Source organism: Schistocerca gregaria, chromosome 7 (assembly GCF_023897955.1).
Source record: "Schistocerca gregaria isolate iqSchGreg1 chromosome 7, iqSchGreg1.2, whole genome shotgun sequence".
NCBI classification, from domain to species: Eukaryota; Metazoa; Arthropoda; class Insecta; order Orthoptera; family Acrididae; genus Schistocerca; species Schistocerca gregaria.
The window spans coordinates 548,201,629-548,222,784 of NC_064926.1; the positions used below are offsets into that span (position 1 = coordinate 548,201,629).

General features: G+C 45.5%; 1 protein-coding gene across 1 annotated transcript in view; it reads right to left on the minus strand.

The window, feature by feature from the left end:
• The window catches only part of LOC126282082 (hemocyte protein-glutamine gamma-glutamyltransferase-like), a 359,269-nt gene that overhangs the window by 65,590 nt on the left and 272,523 nt on the right, over window positions 1–21,156 (minus strand). Inside the window, exon 11 of the mRNA XM_049981538.1 lies at window positions 5,002–5,125. Within this exon, the coding sequence (XP_049837495.1) occupies window positions 5,002–5,125 (124 nt within the window). The remainder of the gene's footprint in view (window positions 1–5,001; window positions 5,126–21,156) is intronic.

A 21,156-nucleotide genomic window follows, 5' to 3' on the forward strand; every position in this document is an offset into this window, starting at 1 on the left:
ATAAAATGTAGACTGGCAATGGCAAGGAATGCGTTTCTGAAGAAGAGAAATTTGTTAACATCGAGTATTGATTTAAGTGTCAGGAACTCGTTTCTGAAAGTATTTGTATGGAGTGCAGCCATGTATGGAAGTGAAACATGGACGAAAATAGTTTAGAGAAGAAGAGAATAGATGCTTTCGAAATGTGGTGCTGCAAAAGAATGCTGAAGATTAGGTGGGTAGATCACATAACTAATGAGGAGGTATTGAATAGGATTGGGGCCAAGTGGAGTTTGTGGCACAACTTGACTATAAGAAGGGATCCGTTGGTAGGACATGTTCTGAGGTATCAAGGGATTACCGATTTAATACTAGAGGGCAGCATGGAGGGTAAAAATCGTAGAGGGAGACCAAGAGATGAATACAGTAAGCAGATTCAGAAGGATGTAGGCTGCACCAGGTACTGGGAGATGGAGAGGCTTGCACAGGGTAGAGTAGCATGGAGAGCTGCATCAGACCAATTTCAGGACTGAAGACCACAACAACAACAATACCAAGGGCCAATTATTTATCAAGCAATAAATAAATGAATAAATAAATAAATAAAATGGAGAGTTCTGGAACCAAGACATTCGGCAAGTCATCCGCCACTGGAAAAAAGCGTCGTATGTCTCTTACTGAAGGTTTAGTGTGTACAGAGGGACTATCACCAACCTTTAAGGTCAGAATTTAAGTTTTTCGAGATGAAAATTAAAAGTGTGCCACAACCCCTTATAAGGAGGCGATTACGTCAAAGAACGTAAAATTTTGAGAATGTTTACAGAACTATTGTTAAAGGAAGACTCCAGAGCTGTTAAACTGCCTCCAAACTCGGTTGTGCGTAAAGACTCGTAATGGTGAAGTCAGACCGTGATCTTTGCGTTAGGCCTTTCGCGGCAGGACAGGGAAAGACCAGTCACTGGCTAAAGTACCATCCGCTAAGCAGTGAACGGTGCTCTGTGGTGTATGTATCTCCACGTAAATGTGGAATGCCGGCGGATAACGCGCCGATGACACTCGGACTGGCGCCGACGTCGCCCAAACTAGGCGCAAAGTTTGTGTGGGCGCTGACGTAACAGGATGCTCCGCGGCACAAGTTGGCGGGGTCGATACCGCTGGGTGCAGCGCGAGCCGGCGAGCTGGCGAGGCGGTCCACCGCGGACGCATCAGGGGAGGCGCGGGCACGCTGCCTGGCTGGCCTACACACCGGCTGCACAGTGGACACAGCGGTGGGGGACGGCCCACAGGCTGAGCCTGCTCGAGGCTGGCCGCTCCGTGCAGCGCGGCGCGCCGGGCTGCAGCAGCTGGCGCAGGCAGTCTGAAGAGCCAACACACTAGGGCCACTGTCCAGCCTGGTGGCCTTCCGTCACGTGGGGTGCGAAGGGAAGGGGTCTGTTGATTCGGGGGAGGGGACCAAACAGCGTGGTCACCGGCCTCATCCGATTAGGGAAGGATGGGGAAGGACGACGGCCGTGTCCTTTCAAAGGAACCATCCCAGCATTTGTCTGAAGTGATTTAGGGGGGTGGGGGTGAGGCTGGGTTGGGTTGTTTGGGGGAGGAGACCAAACAGTGAGGGCATCGGTCTCATCGGATTAGGGAAGGACGGGGAAGGATGTTGACCGTGTCCTTTCGAAGGAACCATCCCGGCATATGTCTGAAGTGATTTGGGGGGGGGGGGGGGGAAGGTTGGGTTGGGTTGTTTTGGGGAGGAGACCAGATAGCGAGGTCATCGGATTCATCGGATTAGGAAACGATGGAGAAGAATGTCGGCCATGCCCTTTCAAAGGAACCATCCCGGAATTTGTCTGAAGGAATTTTTTGGGGGAGGGGGGGAAGGTTGGGTTGGGTTGTTTGGGAGAGGAGACCTGACAGCGAGGTCATCGGTGTCATCGGATTAGGGAAGGATGGGGAAGGAAGTCGGCCGTGCCCTTTCAAAGGAACCATCCTGGCATTTACCTGAACTAATTTCAGGTGGGGGAGGGGAGGCTGAGTTGGGTTGTTAGGGGGAGGATACCTGACAGCGAGGTCATCGGTCTCATCGGATTAGGGAAGGATGGGGAACGATGTCGGCCGTGCCATTTCTAAGGAACTATACCGGCATTAGCCTGAAGTGATTTAGGGAAATCACGGAAAACCTGAACAAGGATGGTCGGATGCGGGTTCGAACCGTCGTCTTCCCGAATGGAAGGGAAGTGTATAAGCAGAGCAGAACCATTCTAGCGGTCATATAGAGCCAACTATCTCTTTATTCGCACGAAGTAATGGCCGCTATCGACAGGGGATCTCAAGTTGATTCCGTATTTCTAGATTTCCGGAAATCTTTTGACAACGTCCCTCACAAGGACTTCTAATCAAGCTGCGGGCCTATGGGGTATCGTCTCAGTTGTGCGACTGGAGTCGTGATTTCCTGGCAGGAAGGTCGCAGTTCGTAGTAGTAGACGGCAAATAATCGAGTAAAACGGAAGTGATATCAGGTGTTACCCAGGGAAGCGTCCTGGGAGCTCTGCTGTTCCTGAGGTCAGTACTGCAAAAAGCAAAGACCTGCCTATATCTATACATCGGTGCTTTAAAGTCATAGAGAAACGATATTACCAAACAGGTGCTGCTAATCCGTTGTTGTAGGGCAGTTGCTAGAACGATAGGAGGTTTGTATACGTACACTGACTTCCCAATGTCACCGACTGATACTGGAACCCTCTTCCACGCTTCCCCTCCTTTAACTGTCCTTGTTTAACAGTGAGTTTCGAGTATTGCAGTCTCTGTCATCATTATCACCTGCTAATGGTGGTGGTGGTGGTGGTAAGTGTTTAACGTCCCGTCGACAACGAGGTCATTAGAGACGGAGCGCAAGCTCGGGTTATGGAAGGATTGGGAAGGAAAGCGGCCGTGCCCTTTCAAAGGAACCATCCCGGCATTTGCCTGAAACGATTTAGGGAAATCACGGAAAACTTAAATCAGACCTGCTAATGGTATGAGGTCCTACATTGACTGACGAGCGAAAAGACGTGAACATTTGCTTAGTAGTGTATTGGTACACAGATGGAACACAACGCAGACGCGATTCTGGTCTACATCTACATGATTACTCTGCAATTCACATTTAAGTGCTTGGCAGAGGGTTCATCGAACCACAATCATACTTTCTCTCTACCATTCCCGAATAGCGCGCGGAAAAAACGAACACCTAAACCTTTCTGTACGAGCTCTGATTTTTTTTATTTTATTTTGATGATCATTCCTACCTGTTGGGCTCAACGAAATATTTTCGCATTCGGAAGAGAAAGTTGGTGACTGAAATTTCGTAAATAGATCTCGCCGCGACGAGAAACGTCTTTGCTTTAATGACTTCCACCCCAACTCGCGTATCATAGCTGCCACACTCTCTCGCCTATTACGCGATAATACAAAACGAGCTGCCCTTTTTTTGCACCCTTTCGATGTCCTCTGCCAATCTCACCTGGTAAGGATTCCACACTACGCAGCAATATTCTAACAGGGTAAGAACGAGTGTAGTGTAAGCTGTCTCTTTAGTGGACTTGTTGCATCTTCTAAGTGTCCTGCCAATGAAACGCATCCTTTGGCTCACATTCCCCACAATATTATCTATGTGGTCTTTCCAACTGTAGTTGTTCGTGATATTAACACCCAGGTACTTGGTTGAATTGACAGCCTTGAGAATTGTACTATTTATAGAGGAATCGAATTCCAACAAATTTCTTTTGGATCTCATGTGGATCACTTCACACTTTTCGTTATTTAGCGTCAACTGCCAGCAGCCACACCATACAGCAATCTTTTCTAAATCGCTTTGCAACTGATACTGGTCTTCGGATGACGTTACTAGACGGAAAATTACAGCATCATCTGCGAACAACCTAAGAGAACTGCTCAGATTGTTACCCAGGCCATTTATATAGATCAGGAACAGCAGAGGTTCCAGGACGCTTCCCTGGGGAACACCAGATATCACATCAGTTTTACTCGATGATTTGTCTTCTATTACTACGAACTGCGACCTTCCTGACAGGAAATCACGAATCCAGTCGCACAACTGAGACGATACCCCATAGGCCCACAGCTTGATTAGAAGTTGCTTGTGAGGAACGGTGTCAAAAGCTTTCCGGAAATGTAGAAATACGGAATCAACTTGAGATCCCTGTCGATAGCGGCCATTACTTCGTGCGAATAAAGAGCTAGCTGCGTTGCACAACAACGATGTTTTCTGAAGCCATGCTGATTACGTATCAATAGATCGTTCCCTTCGAGGTGGTTCATAATGTTTGAATACAGTATATGCTCCAAAACCCTGCTGCAAACCGACGTCAATGATATAGGTCTGTAGTTCGATGGATTACTCCTACTACCCTTCTTAAGCACTGATGAGACCTGCGCAATTATCCAATCTGCAGGTACAGATGTATCGGTGAGCGAGCATGTATCTTGACATACAACGCTTGAAAAAGGACAGAAATGCGGCAGCTCTGGGGAATGGTTGAACGAGAGAATGCTGATTATTTTGAAAACGGGGACCGCTGGAGCTTTAATCGGCCGTGAAGATAAAAATGTTGGAACATAAAGCTTCAGACGTCAGATGTCACGTCGGAAGGCTATTCTGCGCCTCCCCCCCCCCCCACACAGACAGAAAGAGAAAGAGAGAGAGAGAGAGAGAAGGATAGATTGGTGGGGGTGGGGGTGGGGGTCTAGTTATGCTTGACTGCAGAGTGGGGGCAGACACTTTCTATGTCACCAAGCATTACAAAATGTTGGTGCGGACTACAATGAAAAACGCTGCGTCTCCATGGAAGAGTCGCCACACCGCTGCATGGAACAGATGAGGTGTTATCACCGCCCCCCGGTTCTCGCGGCAAGGTGTATGTAGAGAGAGAGAGAGAGAGAGAGACTGAACGTCACCGCCGCCTACTGACTGGCGTCTCGCGCGCTGCGATAGCTTGGAATCGCAGCCTCGCCTGCCGCGATACTCACTGGCGCTGGGCTGTATGGTGAAGTCGCCGGCGTCCTTCTTGATGAGGTTGGCCTTCACCCCCGTGTAGTACACGCTGGACGCCGTCAGCACTGCCCGCACCCGCCGCTGGACGCTCGCGTGGTTCTGCGGGCGACAACACAGCTCTGCACAGTTTCTCCTCAACTACAAACTGGCAAATTGGCCTTTAAATTCACCTCATTACAATACTAAACCACACTGGACGAAACATAGCCTAGAGAAACTAAACTCAGTCAAGCTACTAACTGAATGAACATGACGAGTAATTATCAACAGTTTGGACGTCTTCAAATCTTCACACCCATCACACCGTCACCATCGAAAATTTTGTACCGAATCCCGTTCCTCCTACACCTTACTACTCCATGAAAATCTTTGAACATCACGCATGCTGCCTGGCTTGAGGCGTCTGTTTACTATCGTGTATCAACTGATGAAGCTACTACACCTCCTCAAACAACTGGAGGAGGTTCTTCAGCCCTACATCACCTGTCAACAAATGACTGTAGCCACGTGCCTGCGCGCTTCTGTCATCTCTCCCCACCTCCATGGTATCTCCACACACAAACACACACACACACACACACACACACACACACAGACACACACACACACAGACACACACACACACTAACACACGCACGCATTTCATGGTCCATTCTAAGGTAATTTCAACTCCCCCCCCCCCTCCCCCCTCCTCCAGACCATGAAATCATCCATGAAATCTAACAGGCCTCTCAACTGAAGCCTGCTCTAAATTGCAAATTAAAACTCCAGACCACCGTCTCCCAACAACAGCAAGCCTACCAACCTCTGCCATCTACCCATCTCTTGAACTTTATCGCTCTTCATCTCATATACATTTTTCATGTCAATCCCTCCGTACCAAATATACAATAAAATCCGTTATATATAATACCAGGAGCCTACACAGCCATCGCACTCACGAGGTGCAAAAGCTCACATGTTACTAACGTCGTAGCAAACTCAATATAATCGTTTTTATTTTCATGAAATTACTTTAATGATTTTTTTTTCAAAGGTTGAAGATCCTCAAGACTGCGATTGAGGAAATGTAAGGAACAGAGAAACATAAGTGTATGCTATACATTGTGGTCCATTGATTGTGACCGAGCCAAATATCTTACGAAATAAGCGTCAAACGAAAAAACTACAAAGAAAGAAACTTGTATAGCTCGAAGGGGGAAACCAGATGGCGCTATGGTTGGCCCGCTAGATGACGCTGCCATAGGTCAAACGGATATCAACTGTGTTTTTATAAATAGGTTCAAATGGTTCAAATGGCTCTGAGCACTATGGGACTTAACATCTGTGGTCATCAGTCCCCTAGAACTTAGAACTACTTCAACCTAACTAACCTAAGGACATCACACACATCCATGCCCGAGGCAGGATTTGAACCTGCGACCGTAGCAGTCACGCAGTGTATATGGGAACCCCCATTTTTATTACATATTCGTGTAGTACGTAAAGAAATATGAATGTTTTAGTTGGACCACTTTCTTCGCTTTGTGATAGATGACGCTGTAATAGTCACAAACGTATGGCTCACAAGTTTATAGTAACCGGTAGGTTTTTAAATTAAAATACAGAATTTAGGTACGTTTGAACATTTCATTTCGGTTGTTCCAATGTGATACATGTACCTTTGTGAACTTATCATTTCTGAGAAAGCATGCTGTTACAGCGTTATTACCTGTAAATACCAGATTAAAGCAATAAATGCTCATAATGAATTCCGTCATCCTCAACGCATTTGGCAATACGTGTAACGACATTCCTCTCAACAGCGAGTATTCGCCTTCCGTAATGTTCGCACATGCATTCACAATGCGCTGACGCATGTTGTCAGGTGTTGTCGGTGGATCACGACAGCAAATATCTTTCAGCTTTCCCCACAGAAAGAAATCCGGGGACGTCAGATTCGGTGAACGTGCGCGCCATATGGTGCTTCGACGACCAATCCACCTGTCATGAAATATGCTATTCAATACCGCTTCAACCGCACGTGAGCTATGTGCCGGACATCCATCATGTTGCAAGTACATAGCCATTCTGTCATGCAGTGAAACATCTTGTAGTCACATCAGTAGAACATTACGTAGGAAATCAGCATTTAGATAGCCATCCATAAAATGGGGGCCAATTATCCTTCCTCCCATAATGCCACACCATACGTTAACACACCAAGGTCGCTGATGTTCCACTTGTCGCAGTCAACGTGGATTTTGCGTTGCCGAATGGTGCGTATTATGCCGGTTTACGTTACCAATGTTGGTGAATGACGCTTCGTCGCTAAATAGAACGCGTGCAAAAAATCTGTCATCGTCCCGTAATTTCTTTTGTGCCCAGTGGCAGAACTGTACACGATGTTCAAAGTCGTCGCCTAATTCCTAGTGCATAGAAATATGGTACGGGTGCAATCGATGTTGATGTAGCATTCTCAACACCGACGTTTTTGAGATTCTCGATTCTCCTGCAATTTGTCTGCTACTGATGTCCGGATTAGCCGCGACAGCAACTAAAACACCTACTTGGGCATCATCATTTGTTGCACGTCGTGGTTGACGTTTCACATGTGACTGAACACTTCCTGTTTCCTTAAATAACGTAACTATCCGGTGAACGGGCCGGACACTTGGATGATGTCGTCCAGGATGGTGAACGGGCCGGACACTTGGATGATGTCGTCCAGGATACCGAGCAGCATACATAGCACACGCCCGTTGGGCATTTTGATCACAATAGCTATACAACAATACGATATCGATCTTATCCGCAATTGCCAAACGGTCTATTTTAAAACGGGTAATGTATGACGAAGAAAATACCGTCCGCACTGGCGGAATGTTACGTGATACCACGTACTTACACGTTTGCGACTATTACAGCGCCACCTATCACAAAGCGAAAAAAGTGGTCCAACTGAAACATTCATATTTCCTTACGTACTACACGAATATGTAATAAAAATGGGGGTTACTGTTTTTTAAAAAACGCAGTTGATATCCGTTTTACCTATGGCAGCGCCAACTAGCTGGCCAAACACAGCGCCATCTGGTTTCCCCTTCAAGCTAGATGAGTTTCGTTCTTTGTAGTTTTTTCGTTTGATGCTTATTTCGTGAGATATATGGCTCGGTCACTATCAATGGACCACCCTGTATATAATATTGTCACGTAGAGGAAGGTATAAGTAGATGAATGACTAACACTGAGTTCAGTTAACGAAGTTTTATTCAGCACTTGCACATACAAGTGCCTCTGTCTAGAATACATAACACTGTATATGTGGCCTCAGAACATTCCAGTACAATTATTATTGCCATTCTTGGATACTTCTAGAATGTTTTCGAACCGAATATAGAAATTAAAATTTTTCAGTTCAGGAGAATTTTTTTTGTTTTTCATTTTGTTCGATATAGTTCGTTGAGTTTGGTCTGGGTGGACGTCACAAGACATCCCTTCAAGTTGATCGTTGATGCCTTGAGCCAGGTTTTTTTTTTTTTTTTTTTTATTTTTATTTTTTTTATAACAGAGAGCACGCAGCCCTCTGACCGAACATGCTGAGCTATCGTGCCAGCGTTTTGAACTCACAACCCTCCATGTAACAACCTGGTATGATAACCACTATACTACGGTGACTGCGTTACTCGGCTTCTTCTGCGACAATATGTATGCCACCTGTGGACTTCGGACTAGACATCCTTTTTATTGCCCTATAACTTGCTCTGCAGCACCACAGCAATGACCGTAAGGGCGTATATATATATATATATATATATATATATATATATATATATATATATATATATATATATATATGCTACGGCCGATATTGGCACTACTGTGCAATATTTTCAGTGCTATACAGAAACACACTAGGGATAAGATAGATACAGGAAAATTAAAGAGACCTTTGGAGAAAAGAGAACCACTTGTATGAATATCAAGGGCTCATATGGAAACCCAGTTCTAAGCAAAGAAGGGAAAGCAGAAAGGTGGAGGGAGTATATGGAGGGACTGTACAAGGGCGATATACTTGAGGGCAATGTTATAGAAAGGGGAGAGGATGTAGACGAAGATCGAATGGGAGATACGATACTGCGTGACAGAGCACTGAAAGACCTGAGTCGAAACAAGGCCCCGGGAGTAGATAACATTCCATTAGAGCTACTGACGGCCTTGGAAGAGCCAGTCCTGACAAAAATCGACCAGCTAGTGAGCAAGATGTATGAGACAGGCGAAATTCCCTCAGACTTCAAGAAGAATATAATAACTCCAATTCCAAAGAAAGCAGGCGCAGACAGATGTGAAAATTACCGAACTATCAGTTTAATAAGTCACTGCTGCAAAATACTAACGCGAATTCTTTACAGACGAATGGAAAAACTAGTAGAAGCTGACCTCGGGGAAGATCAGTTTGGATTCCGTAGAAATATGGGAACATGTGAGGAAATACTGACCCTACCACTTATCTTAGAAGCTAGATTAAGGAAAGGCAAACCTACATTTCAAGTATTTGTAGACTTAGAGAAAGGTTTTGACAATGTTGACTTGGAACACTCTCTTTCAAATAATGAAGGTGGCAGTGGTAAAATACAGGGAGCGAAAGGCTATTTACAATTTGTACAGAAACCAGATGGCAGTTATAAGAGTCGAGGTACATGAAAGGGAAGCAGTGGTTGGGAAGGGAGTGAGACAGGCTTGTAGCATCTTCCCGATGTTATTCAATCTGTATATTGAGCAAGCAGTAAAGGAAACAAAAGAAAAGTTCGGAGTAGGTATTAAAATCCATGGAGAAGAAATAAAAACTTTAAGGTTCGCCGATGACATTGTAATTCCCTCAGAGACAGCAAAGGACTTGGAAGACCAGTTGAACGGAATGGACAGTGTTAAGTTTTGCTATTTGGGGAACAAAGTAACTGATGATGGTCGAAGTAGAGAGGATATAAAATGTAGACTGGCAATGGGAAGGAAAGCGTTTCTGAAGAAGAGAAATTTGTTAACATCGAGTATAGATTTAAGTGTCAGGAAGTAGTTTCTGAAAGTATTTATATGGAGTGTAGCCATGTATGGAAGTGAAACATGGACGATTAACAGTTTGGACAAGAAGAGAATAGAAGCTTTCGAAATGTGGTGCTGCAGAAGAATGCTGAAGATTGGAGGGGTAAATCACATAACTAATGAGGAGGTATTGAATAGGATTGGGGAGAAGACGAGTTTGTGGCACAACTTGACTAGAAGAAAGGATCGGTTGGGAGGACACGTTCTGTGGCATCAAGGGATCACCAATTTTGTATTGGAGGGGAGCGTGGAGGGTAAAAATCGTAGAGGGAGACCAAGAGATGAGTACACTAAGCATATTCAGAAGGATGTAGGCTGCAGTACGTACCGGGAAATGAAGAAGTTAGCACAGGATAGAGTAGCATGGAGTGCTGCATCAAACCATTCTCAGGACTGAAGACCACAACAACAATAAAAACAGATACACAGCTAATTTGGACAAGGAACCAAACGAAATACAGTAACTATGTAACGAGCCGCAGAATACCTTGGCTCTCTAATACCAAAATATTCAGAAGGTATCCCTGAACAACCTCGGTGGAGTTTTTCTTCATTCTGTGTAAGAATATAATAAATTCTCTACTAAATGCGGTACGCAGCATGCACTAAAGAACTTTTAGAGGCAGTTGGTATACTCTTCGGAAATAAATGTCATTATTCCGCAGTAGGAAATTTCAATCGGCACTTACAGATATAGATTTTAACATCGCGTTTATTTTTCGACAGCAATATGAAAACTAGTTTTTTTAGAGATGCTGTTTGGGTAGTGTTAGGTTGGCGGTGACATGTTTCTCTTTGAAACATCGTAGCAGGTTAAAACTGTGTATCGAACCGGAATTCGAAGTCAGGAACTTGCCTTCCGTGGGCAATACTCTACATCTACATCTACGTGGATTCTCTGCAAATCACACTTAAATGCCTGGCAGAAGGTTCATCGAGCCACCTTCACAGTAGTTCTCTATTATTCGAATCTCTAATCGGCCGCGGTGGTCTCGCGGTTCTAGGCGCGCAGTCCGGAACCGTGCGACTGCTACGGTCGCAGGTGCGAATCCTGCCTCGGGCATGGATGTGTGTGATGTCCTTCGGTTAGTTAGGTTTAAGTAGTTCTAAGTTCTAGGGGACTAATGACCACAGCAGTTGAGTCCCATAGTGCTCAGAGCCATTTGAACCTTTTTTTTTCGAATCTCTAACAGCGCACGGAAAAACCGAACACATATATCTTTCTGTGCCAGCTCTGATTTCCCTTATTTTGCTGCGATAATGGTTCCTCCCTACGTAGGACGACGTCAACAAAATATTTTCGAATTCGGAGGAGAAAAATGCTGATTGAAATTTCGTGAGAGGATTCCATCGCAAAGAAAAATGCCTTTGTTATATTGTTGTCCATCCCAAATCCTGTGTCATGTCCGTGACACTCGCTCTCCTATTTCGCCTCAATACAAAACGTGCTGCTGTTCTTTGAACTTACTCGATGTACTCCGTTGGTAAGGAGCTGACACAGCACAGCAGTTCTCCAAAAGATGATGGACAGGCGTAGTGTAGGTGGTCTCTTTAGTAAATCTGTTACATTTCCGCTAAGGGTTCCGCCGATAAAAGACGATTTTGGGTTGTCTTCGCACAACATTTTCTATGTGTTCTTTCCAATTTAAATTGTTCGTAATTGTAATTCCTAGGTATTTACTTGCATTTACGGACCGTAGATTAGATTGATTTATCGTGTAACCGACGTTTAACGGATTCCTTCTAGCGTTCGTGTGGATGAATTCACACTTTTCATTATTTACTCGTGAAAATGTTAGTGGTGAGAACGGGTATCCATCGTATCGCCGCTGGGCTCTTCAAGATGGTGGCTTCAATGCTTCAGTTAATATGCGTGGCGAGTGTGTTGAAGTAGACGATCGCTGGGTAATATCATACGCACAAGTACTTTCATGTTCATATGGAGGGAACCTGAGTGCGAATACTGCGATCAAATACGTGAAGAAGGGAAGCGAGCAGGCGACATTCGGTTTTCAGAGTGCTGTTCGTGACGAGGCGATCAAGTATGTCAGATCGCTATATTAGTATCTCGTAAGCAGTATGGTGGATACCGGGTTTCTCTATTCACGAACGACCCCCTGCTGTTATACATTCAGATTTTCATTTAGAAAACGGTCACCGAGTATATTTCATTTCTGAAAATGTTCAGGGGTGTTTAGAAAATTTTGGCCACTCTCTTAGCTTAATTAAATCTCTGTTTGGAAGATAGTTTTGCTCGAACTCTTATGACCAACGATGTGCCATCCCACTATACTTATGACAAACGAAGAGCACGGCTACACTATGCGATCAAAAGTATCCGGACACTCCCAAAAACATACGTTTTTCATATTAGGTGCATTTGTCTGTCACCTACTGCCAGATACTCCATATTAGAAATCTCAGCAGTCATTAGACATCGTGAGAGAGCAGAATGGGGCCTTCCGCGGAACTCACGGACTTCGAACGTGATCAGGTGATTGGTTGTTGCTTGTGTCACACGTCTGTACGCGAGATTTCCACACTCCTAAACATTCCTAGGTCCTCTCTTTTCGATGTGATAGTGAAGTGAAAAACTTCAGGGACGCAAAAGCGTACAGACCGGCCTCGTCCGTTGACTGACAGAGACCTCCGACAGTTGAAGAGGGTTGTAATGTATTATAGGCAGACATCCGTCCATACCATCGCACAGGAATTCCAAACTGCATTAGGGTCCACTGCAGTACTATGATTGTTAGACGGAGGTGAAAAAACTTGGATATCATGGTCGAGCGTCTCCTCATAAGCCACACGTAACGCCGGTAAATTCCAAACTATGCCTCGCTTGGTGTAAGGAGCGTAGACATTGTACGACTGAGCAGTGGACGAATCACGGTACACAATGTGGCGATCCGATGGCAGGGTGTGGGTATAGCGAACTCCTGGCGAACGTCATCTGCCAGCGTGTGTAGTGCCAACAGTAAAATTCGGAGGCGGTGATGTAATGGGGTGGCCGTGTTTTTCATGGAGGGGGGCTTGCACCCCTTGTTGTTTTGCGTGGAACCATCACAGCACAGGCCTACATTAATGTTTTAAGCAGCTTTTTGCTTCCCACTGTTGAAGAGCAATTCAGGGATGGCGATTGCATCTTTCAGCACGATCGACCACCTATTCATAATGCACATCCTGTGGCGGAGTGGTTACAAGACAATCACATCCCTGTAATGGACTGGCCTGCTCAGAGCCCTGACATAAATCCTATAGAATACCTTTGGGATGTTTTGGAACGCTGACTTCGTGCCAAGCCTCACGGCCCGACATCGATACCTCTCCTCAGTGCAGCTTTCCGTGAAAAATGGGCTGCCATTCCCCAAGAAACCTTCCAGCATCTGACTGAACGTATGCCTGCGAGAGTGGAAGCTGTCATCAAGGATAAGGGTGGGCCAACACCATACTGAATTCCAGTATTACCGATGGAGGGCGCCACGAACTTGTTAAGCCATTTTCAGTCAGGTGTCCGGATACTTTTCATCAGATAGTGTATACTTCGCCGATAGGCGTGCTTATGGAGGCAGTGCAGCATAATCTGATGAGAGTATTGTCAGTCGTCGCCTTTGCTCGCTTCAGGATATTATTATTTCCATTGGTGGTAGCCCTTAGAGTCATTACGATCTTCCAGAACAGTAGGAAACCGCTGACGGTCCAGGAGCTAATCGCGAATATGCTGTGGAGCAAATTATAGTTCTACTGCAATGGCTGAGATCATGACCAATAATAATGGAACCTATTCGACGAGAAAAACTCACTATAAGACAAAGTATTATGTAGTGTTGATAAATAGCAGCGTGAAACCTATTTCCTTCACGCCCTGTTGGCACAGACAAAGTCTTTTTAACGAAGTTACTTATGGCTGACATCAGAAAACAAGGAACGACAACACTAGCTGTTGGGTCTGTGGGTCTGCTGCTACGTTACTCCATGGAGGGAAACTGCGTACAGTATGTTCAAGACACGTCTGGATCCAGGCATAAATGAAACCCCAGTAAATGCAGTATCTTTAAGATCTTTCCAGAGTGTAACCTGATCATTGCGGTCGAATGCACCATGGAACACAAAGAGCAGTGGAAGCAGTCAGTCGCACTCTGCAAGACATCGGGCGAAACAATCGCGTTATGAGAAGGTTCAGTGTCTCATTTTGTGGTGATTTCCGTCAGACTCTACTCGTCATAACCCGAGGACCTAGAGCAGATGAGGTGAGCGCATGTGTCAAACGCTTCTTGCTCTGGCCTCGGATGCAGAAAGTGAGTCTGACGGGGAACATGCGGGCGCAGTTGGGTGGCAATCCCCGTGCTCAAGAATTCTCGGACGTTTCATTAAAAATCGGTGAGGGTATACTGACCGAATGAATGGGTCAGTGACTCTGCGAGAGAGACTTTGTCGAATTGTTCCTTCGGTGGAGGAACTTATTCGTTTCGTTGATAGAGATGTATCCCAAATAACACGTCAAGGGAATTCTTAGCTTTGTAGACGAGCAATACTGACACACAAAAATGATCAAGCGGTTGTTAGAAACCAGAGAATTTTGGAGAAAATATAATGAGAACGAGGTGGTACATCGCTTCATATATACAGTTCTGGGGCAGTACGATGCTACGACTTGTCAGGTAGAATTTCGTAACTCACTTTCTGCATTCGGACTCACCGCGCATAACATCGCTCTACGTATTCCGATTATGCTGCGTGGGAACTTAACGCCTCCGTAGCTGTGTATTGAAACTCGCTTTAATGTGGTATCGCTACTTATAATGCCATAGAAACTAAAATTCTGACAGGTGTAGAGCGGGTAGCCGAAGTTTTCATACCGAGCACACCCCTGATTCTGAACAATTTTTCTTTCCAAGTCAAACGCATGCAGTATCCCATGGGCTTATGCTTCGCCATTGTCATCAACAAGTGGCAAGGACAGACGTTTCGAGCCACCGGCGTCGACCTCAGGACGAATTTTTGCTCACATGGACAACTGTACGTAGCTTGCTCGCTGGTAACTAGCTCAGATAATCTGTTTATAATGGTTTCTATGGGCAAAACATCATGAAGAATTTCTATAATTTTCGTGATTTCTTTAAATACAACACTAGGCTGTCCCTCTATCCTGGTCTATTGGTATTTCATACTTAAAATATCTGTATCTGTGCTTACTAACAAATCAACTCCGTACCGTTGCACCCCTTTGTCATCTTCACTTTCAGTTTTTTTTTACATCCGTTTTCCTCACAGATAATAAGCTTCAAGGTTTTTTAAAAATATATACGGTTTCGAGATCCAAGTGAGGAGAAGCTAGTTGTAGTAAGAAATCACTGATTTAATGAGCTGATGAAATTAAAAAAACATTTAAATATTCTAAACTATTTATTAACGTTGCTGTGAACACCTGTTTAGTTTAAAATCAGGCCTCAAGGTACTTGTAGAAACCAGGTGGCGCTGTATCGAAGAGGTACTGCGACTTCCCGTGGTACAGCTGTACGTGCACGTTTTGCCTACTCGGTAGACGTCTAACGGGCACCCACTGCTTACGAACACTGCGCGTTAAAGGGTCACTTTTTCTAAATCTGTCTGCCGTTGCGACACCGAAGTTCGAAACTTGGCTCGAAGGCGCCTAAGCCTTCCTCTGTGACGATAGGAAAGAGTGGCACCCTGTGACGTCACCCTCGGGATCAGCGACGCTTCAGATAGGTGGTGACACAGGCGGTAAAAGGCCAGGGTTCAGAAATTCACGTGACGTGTAAGGTGGGATAATGACGTCACATTGGCGCTACTTTTTACCAAAATTCTGCCCAACACCACCCTGAACGTCTCATTCGGTAGAGAGGTCATCATATCCCCTGTTACCCTCATATCAGACCTTCTTTTAACGCTTCTGCGACAGCGGTCAGAACCTCGCCTCCCAACACCGTAATCAAACGGTTTTCTTATGAGTGGCGGAAGAAAAAGGTTCAGATACACCGAGGTTCAGAATCGACACGAAGACGCCTCAGGAGGTGGCTTGAAGGGCGTCAATGAAATGACCCCTCCCTTGGGCCACTGATAACCAAACATTACGTTCTTAATGCGATGAACAGCACGACAACTTTCGGTACTGCTGGTACTCTTCTCTGAAGCCAATCTCACACGGAGCAAGATTCGCTGTAAGTTTCCTTTCTAGCTCGTGCGACGGTTACCTTGCGGGCTCCGTCGTCTACTAGCAGGCTACCTTGCTGGGGACCCTGTAATGTTTCCAGGACAGGCCCGGTGGTATTTTTCTTGTTAGGTTCCCTCCATGCTACCTGCGTTGGCCAATCATGAGACATTTCGTTTGTGACGTCAGACGCGGAGAGCTTGGGCGGGAAGCCTTTGTTGATAGTCGCTTTTCTGCTGTTGTGAGGTGCGGTAGGAAGTTCCTATAATTAATAAATAATGGCACCGCAGTGGTCCAAGGAAGCGATTGAAGCATTGATGTGTACTTATAGGGAAGAACAGTGTCTGTATGTCGTGAAAAGCGCAAACTATTATAATAAACACTTGCGTGCAGAAGCACTCGAAAGAGTTGCAAGTGCCGTGTGTCTTGTTCGACCACATACGACGAGCAAGGAGTGCTATAGCAAAATGCACAATTTACGTACTCAGTTTAAAGTGGAGTACGCCAAAGAAAAATCATCGAAAAGCAGTGGCGCTGGGATGAATTGCCTGACGCATCACCGAGTCTTTCATCTGAATCAGAGGCGAAACCATACAAAGCAGTTCTTCAAATTCCAATACATCCATTCGAATAAAATTTGCAAAGGACGTACGACCTTCTAACCTATAAAATAAAGTCGTATATAACAGTCATTATTGGTATATTTATAAAGTCAAACAGTAATGAAATGGTTATACTTTTCAAACAAAAGTAAGTGTTATACGAAGTAACCTCAACTCTTTATGAAGCACGGAGAGCACACCTTTGCCAGCGTTTCTCCTGTTAACCCAGTTTTTCGTCCATCCTTTCTTTCTTCTTCTCTCATTAGCAAAGATTACTGCATCGTTTAGCACCAAAACAGCTAATAACGCCAGTTTGCTCTGAACATCTGTACATGAAGCAGCCATCTTCGTTCGATACAACATGCAGCATATCACAACACAACTAGCTGCCGACCTTGCACCGTGGGAGAGCTTCGGCATGGAAGATAGACGGCTCCTTTCTCTGCAAGCCGGCAGGCATTCACGCCATCTCGCAAACTTGCGGCGAACCTTGCTCCGTGTGAGACGTGCTTAAGGACATTGTGGGGCTGCAACCCCGTTTAACGTGATCCGTTTGGAGGGTAGTGCAACAGCAATTTTTGCTGTGTATTAAATGCTGGAAATACTAGGAATCGTTCAAAACAACTCGACGAAATTTGAACGTAATCTGAGGAAAGAGAGGGTGTTTAAAGTTTTTCAGCCCTCCTGATTCGCGCATCTTGAGACGTTATCTCAGAGGGGTCCTATTTTAACAGACCCTCAAATATATGTAGCTTATCGTCACCATAACTTTTAACATGGCACAGATAGCTATGGTTAAAATAATAATAAAACAATAACAATAAAGTCTGTATCATATATAGATTGTATCCATGCATGTAAATACATGTTCTATATATCTTCCAAAACAACTACACTCCTGGAAATGGAAAAAAGAACACATTGACACCGGTGTGTCAGACCCACCATCCTTGCTCCGGACACTGCGAGAGGGCTGTACAAGCAATGATCACACGCACGGCACAGCGGACACACCAGGAACCGCGGTGTTGGCCGTCGAATGGCGCTAGCTGCGCAGCATTTGTGCACCGCCGCCGTCAGTGTCAGCCAGTTTGCCGTGGCATACGGAGCTCCATCGCAGTCTTTAACACTGGTAGCATGCCGCGACAGCGTGGACGTCAACCGTATGTGCAGTTGACGGACTTTGAGCGAGGGCGTATAGTGGGCATGCGGGAGGCCGCGTGGACGTACCCCCGAATTGCTCAACACGTGGGGCGTGAGGTCTCCACAGTACATCGATGTTGTCGCCAGTGGTCGGCGGAAGGTGCACGTGCCCGTCGAACTGGGACCGGACCGCAGCGACGCACGGATGCACGCCAAGACCGTAGGATCCTACGCAGTGCCGTAGGGGACCGCACCGCCACTTCCCAGCAAATTAGGGACACTGTTGCTTCTGGGGTATCGGCGAGGACCATTCGCAACCGTCTCCATGAAGCTGGGCTACGGTCCCGCACACCGTTAGGCCGTCTTCCGCTCACGCCCCAACATCGTGCAGCCCGCCTCCAGTGGTGTCGCGACAGGCGTGAATGGAGGGACGAATGGAGACGTGTCGTCTTCAGCGATGAGAGTCGCTTCTGCCTTGGTGCCAATGATGGTCGTATGCGTGTTTGGCGCCGTGCAGGTGAGCGCCACAATCAGGACTGCATACAACCGAGGCACACAGGGCCAACACTCGACATCATGGTGTGGGGAGCGATCTCCTACACTGGCCGTACACCTCTGGTGATCGTCGAGGGGACACTGAATAGTGCACGGTACATCCAAACCGTCATCAAACCCATCGTTCTACCATTCCTAGACCGGCAAGGGAACTTGCTGTTTCAACAGGACAATGCACGTCCGCATGTATCCCTTGCCACCCAACGTGCTCTAGAAGGTGTAAGTCAACTACCCTGCCCAGAAAGAATTCTGGATCTGTCCCCCACTGAGCATGTTTGGGACTGGATGAAGCGTTGTCTCACGCGGTCTGCACGTCCAGAACGAACACTGGTCCAACTGAGGCGCCAGGTGGAAATGGCATGGCAAGCCGTTCCACAGGACTACATCCAGCATCTCTACGATCGTCTCCATGGGAGAATAGCAGCCTGCATTGCTGCGAAAGGTGGATATACACTGTACTAGTGCCGACATTGTGCATGCTCTGTTGCCTGTGTCTATGTGCCTGTGGTTCTGTCAGTGTGATCATGTGATGTATCTGACCCCAGGAATGTGTCAATAAAGTTTCCCCTTCCTGGGACAGTGAATTCACGGTGTTCTTATTTCTATTCCAGGAGTGTAGATCGATTTAAACCATACTTACCGTCTGGAAATAAGTACTATGGGGATAAGAATCACCTCCCAATAAGATCCTGGTACGTGTGAAAACAGTGTGACATTAGAGATGGAGAGAGCGAGGGAGAGGAGGAGGTGGACAAAGACAGAGAGAGACAGAGACAGAGAGAGAGAAAGAGAGAGAGAGAGAGAGAGAGAGAGAGAGAGAGAGAGAGCGAAGGAGGAGGTAGACAGAGAGAAGGAAGAAGTAGATGAATAGATAGCAGGGGAGAAAACGGAGATGGACAGAGACAAAGGGAAGATCAACGGACAGAGAGAGTGTGAGGTGAAGATAGACAAAGAGAGAGGGGGGAGGGAGATATGCGTGCAATATACGTAGCATACGTGCATGTGAGTGGTAGGTGTGCGAAGACAGTGACATATCAGAATGTTTCTATAACTCCTGAAGCAACAGCTGACATGTGGGAAAAAATACTGTGACTGTAAAACATCCCGTCGGTACGACATAATGTAAGTAGGCTGTTTAGGTTTTATTATTGGTAACGCTGCTTAACGCTCGGTATGAAAAATCACTGGCTTTGTCGTGTGCAGTCTGTGACTGGCTTGCATTGTTGTCTGCCATTGTAGTGTTGGGCAGCGGCAGCTGGATGCTAACGGCGCGTAGCGTTGGGCAGTTGGAGGTGAGCCGCCAGCAGTGGTGGACGTGGGGAGAGAGATGGCGGAGTTTTGTAATTTGTAAGACTGGATGTCATGAACTATCATATATATTATGACTATTAAGGTAAATACATTGTCTGTTCTGTATTAAAATCTTTCATTTGCTAACTATACCTATCAGTAGTTAGTGCCTTCAGTAGTTTGAATCTTTTATTTAGCTGGCAGTAGTGGCGCTCGCTGTATTGCAGTAGATTGAGTAACGAAGATTTTTGTGAGGTAAGTGATTTGTGAAACATATAGGTTAATGTTAACCAGGGCCATTCTTTCGTAGGGATTTTTGGAAGTCAGATTGCGTTGCGCAAAAAAAAAAAAATATTGTGTCGTCAGTTTAAGCACAGTCTCGTACAATTTTTCTAAGGGGACGTTTCAATAATAGCATACATAGTTAAGGAACGCTTGGAGAAATTTCGTCGAAATTTGCTACATATATGGCTTGCGTATTTCTCACTCAGAGAGAATTATAAGTTTCGTCAAGATTCAGATTAAACTTCTTGGCAGATTCCTTAGTCGTACAAAAACTGGAGTAACCATGGAGTTGGTTGGGTTGTTTGGGGAAGGAGACCAGACAGCGAGGTCATCGGTCTCATTGGATAAGGAAAAGAAGGGGAAGGAAGTCGGCCGTGCCCTTTCAATGGATCCATCCCGGCATTTGCGTGGAGTGATTTAGGGAAATCATGGAAAACCTAAATCAGGATGGCCGGTCGCGGGATTGAACCGTCGTCCTCCCGCATGAGAGTCCCGTGTCTAACCACTGCGCCACCTCGCTCGCAAACGTACAGATGAAATATATTTACATATGTGTGTGGAATGTTTTAAATATAATTGTGATATTTGCATATATATGTGATATTTGCGTACGCGGACAAAGCTGCGGAGATAAAGGTAGCACATTAATATAGTAATAATAATTTGTTTGCATGAGTGAGTACTTTGCATTAACATAACTTCTTCGAATTTCCATTTATGAGAAGAAAATGATCAATCAGAGATTAACAGACATGCGTTACTCAGTTGATTTAACAATTATATAACTAAGAAACTCTCTCCAATTTTGACATCAAAATTTATACGATATGAAACAAAAGTGTGCGTCCTCTGTTGTCAACTTTTCACTTATCACTATGATTATGAACACAGGTCTGAAGAATACGACTATGCGGAAGTGTAAATTGAGACACTTCCGCTTAGAAGTCGATATTTATGTAAGTTTTTTTCTCTTATTTGGGCAGGGGTGCTTTCCGTTTGTGTCC